General features: G+C 38.7%; 1 protein-coding gene across 1 annotated transcript in view; it reads right to left on the reverse strand.

Moving 5' to 3' along the window:
* Positions 1-3,452, reverse strand: part of dok4 (docking protein 4) — a 37,929-nt gene extending 34,477 nt beyond the window's left edge. The window contains exon 1 of the mRNA XM_008299817.1: positions 3,387-3,452. Within this exon, the coding sequence (XP_008298039.1) occupies positions 3,387-3,452 (66 nt within the window). The remainder of the gene's footprint in view (positions 1-3,386) is intronic.
* Positions 3,453-4,885: the final 1,433 nt, after the last annotated feature.

Here is a 4,885-nt window from a genome sequence, read left to right on the forward strand (position 1 = left end):
AGTGAGGATTAAGCAGTGAACAGATAATGGATGGATGGATCCAGTATATGTTAACATATTGCAGTGTGGGCCAAAGTGCCCAGTATACCGACAGCGAACATTTCAATTCTTAGAGCTACTGTATGTAGCTACTGTGGCCAAGGGCACAGCCACAGCCACCACAGACTCTAGTCTGACCACCCCACACAGCCAGCAATGAAGCCTGTTAGAGGGCTCCATGCATACTCAGGGAACTGACATTACAATTAGTAACTACTATTTTTCTGACAGACCTTTTTTACACAAACATTTCTCTACAGTTGTTGGTCCCCTACAGATGGATTTCAACAGCACAACCAGCCTCCATTCAACCACATACAATCAAGTATTTCTGACCAACCAGAAAATAAATACAAAAAGAGAAACTGATCACTTCCCCATGTCTATTCTATGTAGTGATATAGTTTAGATTAGCCAGTAAGAGCATGGACAAATATGGACACTTACTATCTCTCTCTGTCTCTTACACAAATTTGTGCAGAAGGCACAAAACTTTAATGTGAACAGAATTGTCTCATTGAGTCAAGCACTGTAACTTAAGAACATTATTTCCCAAAGGCAATTTATTTTCTATACATAAGCCAAAATTGAGTCGAATTAAATTGATTATGACTCATGCTCAGTCAAATTAGCATTCCATGTGCACTTTGTGTAGCTCAAGACACAGGTAGAAATGCACACAGAATGAAGGTGGAGACATTCAGTCTGTTTAGCAAGCGGTAATATAAAATATACTGTACATCTAGAGGCCATGTAGTAACATACTCTGCCCTAAAACCACAGCTGAAAGAGTCTGCTTGTTTTGCGGACTTTTCTTTTGCTGGTTGACTGACCTGCTGTGCTTAAGTCAATATTATTATAACATACCTCATTACTATGATTGTTAATTTGAAGGGTTAGTTAGAGTTGAAATCAGAAAAGCACATATTACCTCAGTTACCCCTGGGGGTGAATTTGCCATGCTGATTATTTTGGGTTTTTTTGTCCAGGCTTTGATATTCATGAGATTTCAGTATGAATACAAAAGGTGGGATGGAACTTTATTCATGGTGCTGAAAGCAGATCTGTAGTCCTGACATATTTATTCCACTATTTCTGACTTGTCTTGGTCTTGTGGGTGTTCTGACTTGTACTTGCCCAGGTCTAATGACACATCTACAACCGAATAAACCTCCTTCATGACGTAATATGAGGTTGACCTGATTTATTCAGAAAGCAAAGTGTAAAGATGAACTGATACCTAGGGACAAAAAGAAAAACAGGTGATGCTCAGTAAGTAAAATATGACACATCTGAATACAGAACACCATCCTTGGTTATTTTGTGTCTGAAGACACTGACAGCTTGACTTGAATTTTCATTCTGAACAAACTCATTAGAAACTTGTAAACATGCTTTTTGCACGTTAGAGATTATTTGATAAGATAAGATGAGATGAGACGGAACAAGAACTTGACTTAATTGGCACTGATTATTACGACTGTGAATGACAAAAAATGAACTGAGAAAGTGAGACTATTAAGATTTATCGATAACTCTCTCTTTTCTGAGTCTGAAACTCCAGTCATCTACAGAGCATGCTGCCAGCAGTTTCTATTGACACTATTATGAAAAGCCACTTTTCACGGCTGTGAGCATCTAAATTTAAAATCTCTTCACTTCATTGTATTTGTGCACTGAGGAAGAAATCTCTAAAACTTCACAACCTGGACCAGTGAAAACCAAAACTATTTGGTAAGTGAGAGAAGGTGTGATTTTTGTTTGTTTGTTTTTTTGCATGCATGCCTGGATGGATGGATGAACTGATATATTAGCACTTTAAGCTGATTAAAGTTAAAAAAAAAAAAAAAGCAAGGATGTGAATAGATTTTAAAGAGACACAGATTTTGTAGCCTCAACTCCATAGGCAGCATATCAATATATGAAGACTTTTGTTTAGGAACACCTGAAAGTCATACTGGCCCTGTGATAGACTGGCGACCTGTCCAGGGTGTCCCCTGCCTTCACCCTAAGTCAGCTGGGATGGGCTCCAGGCCCCCCACAACCCTACAGAGGATAAAGTGGTGTATATATAATGGATTGAAGGATGAAACTTATACTGCAGTTAAAACACGCTGGTGAAATGCTGGATTGCTGTGCTCATTGCTATCAATCAGCATGGCCTGTTGGCTGATAGTATTATTATTATGTAAAGATTATCTGACCTTAATGTACCAGCAGGGTTATAAATATAATGAGAAAGAATGTAGTCTTTAAAACATTTCCACATTAAGCTTTGATGCACTGGGGTATTTAACACTGTAAACTGTGTACCGCCTGAATGAATGGTATGGTATTGTGTACAAGTACTGTGATACAAATAAAACTGGGCCACGTGGTCTCCATCATGTAATAAAACTACTGACAACTGATGACTTTTTTTGACCTCACATCTTCAAATGTCCTCAGAATGAGCTTTTGTACATTTGACCCTATAGCACAGTGCTGAGCATTTAGAAATATAAAGGCAGTTTAAACTGTAGCTGTACAGTGACAAATCTGGACTTAATGGAACCAAATTGTTGAACTGTAATGCAATGTATAACCCATAATAACTCGCAACTTTACGATATAGGACCAGAGTCAGTGGTTTTTCTGGCAGAAACTATGGTCTTTTAATGTCTGTGGCATATTTTATAAGTCTGTGGTGGCCAGTGCCATTTTCCACACTGTGGTCTGCTGAGGTAAAAACCTGAGGGGGGATGAAACACAAAAAAAACTTATCAAGTACTTAGTCCTTGAGGTAGAGCTGGGCAATCTGCATGCAGTAGTGGAGAGGATATTGTCAAAACTTTTCTCCATCATGGACAACATCTAGTACTATCTCTGCAGTGCTCTTTTTTTAGGTATAAGGTTTCTTTTTTTTATCAGACAATGAGTATTTTTAAGTAGGAGCTGTTCTTACCTTGACATGTTTCAACTGTCACTTCAGTCTTCCTCAGAAAAGTTGAAACATGTCAAGGTAAAAACAGCTCCTACTTAAAAATACTCATTGTCTGATGAAAAAGAAACCTTATACGTATAATCAGAGAGGACAAAATGAACCTAGTCAAATTAGTGCTCTTGACTGGTACATTTATTCAGGGACTAATAATGACTAATGGCGTAACGCAGCAGCCAGGTGGTGGAAACTAAAATTTTGAGATTAATCAGCCTGTTAACAATCACAGTGTAAAGCTAAGATTGTTTTTGTGAGGGATGCGAGAAAACATTGATACAGATTAAAACTCTCTCTCTCTCACTCTCTTTTGCACACACACACGCACACACACACACAAAACACACACACAAAACACACACACACTCACCCCCAGCTTGCGGCTGCGCATGCGTACGTAGCCCTGCTTGATGATGTCGTTGAAGTTGGAGGCCATCTTCGGAGGGGGAGTAACCTGCTGGTTGCAGATGTGGCGATCATCCAGATGTCTCTTTCCTCCTTGAACCAGTCCCTTGCAATGCCCTTCTTCCTTTCCAAAGCTTCCTTTTTTAATCTTAACTTTGTCTCTTCTCTTTCACTAAGCACCTAAAATCCCCCCTAGCCCCCATCCTCCCCACCCTCCCCACCCACACTTGTACTACTTTTAGTGCTTCTCCTATTTCTTCCTGCACAACACTATTGGATTTGTTTCTCTCCTCCTTTGTCTCTCACTCCTTTTGTGTTTTTCCTTTGCTCTGTCCTTCGTTCTTTCACTCTTCATCAGTTGGTTCTTCACTCATCCTTCTATTTGGTATCTCTAAGAAACGGACAGACAAAGAGAGAGAGCGAGAGGGAAATAGAAATGTATATATACATGGGTCATTCCACCTGAAGTCATCATATGGCTCCCGCATTTGACGATGCAGGGTGTTCATCAAGATGGCATAATTCCATGTTTTAGGGTCATAACAGTGATAGTTTTTGCTACAAAAAAATAATTTCAAAATTCTTTTTTTTTTTTTTTTTTAGTTTTGCCAAATTTGTGATGAGACCCTAACTTTGGATGACAATATCTCAAGAAGTGTTTAAGGTACAGACTGGAAATTTGAGAATACATTTCCTCTTTACTGGAGGTATTTAAATCCCTCAATGCATAAACGCTTACATTTCTGGGCCTATAAAGAGTGGAGACTATCACTTTTCTAAACTAATCTTTAATCCTGAACATGTCAAACAGAAATGACAGAAATCGACATTTTGCCAAAATTTTAAACTTAGATCTCAAAATGCTATGTGTAGTCTTGCTTGTGGCAGCTTTGTTTGTCCATTTGAGCATACATCCAAGGAATCCATTATATGTATACTTCTGACATTACTAGCTCAATCAATACACAACCTTCTCACACTATTGTCAGCTGGGATCTGACAAAAGCTTTTAGCAAATTAGGTCATTTGTGTTAGATAACTGTCCAAACAATTAGCATATACAGTCATGGAAAAAAATTGTTAGACCACCCTTTTTTTCTTCAATTTCTTGTTAATTTTAATTCCTGGTACCACTAAAGGTATATTACCTCAAGAAGACACTAAACACGACCAAAAATGCAACTGATTACATAATACTTTATGTCCTATCTGACATGCTTCAGCTTAATTGTATTCCCAGGGTATACAAGAGGCCATTTCATGTCACTGGGCCCAGGTGGCAAAGACACTCCCTGTGATCTCACAGGAGCATCACACGTCCCCCCCTCAAAACGTGGGCAACAATTGGATTCATGAAAACACCAAATATAGCAATTAACAACAGACACACACACACACATACACAAAAACAAAACAAACATTTAGGTTGCACTTACACAGCTCATAGTACAGGACTACACTACC

This window comes from Stegastes partitus, unplaced genomic scaffold (genome assembly GCF_000690725.1).
Source record: "Stegastes partitus isolate 25-593 unplaced genomic scaffold, Stegastes_partitus-1.0.2 Scaffold1468, whole genome shotgun sequence".
Lineage (NCBI taxonomy): Eukaryota > Metazoa > Chordata > Actinopteri > Pomacentridae > Stegastes > Stegastes partitus.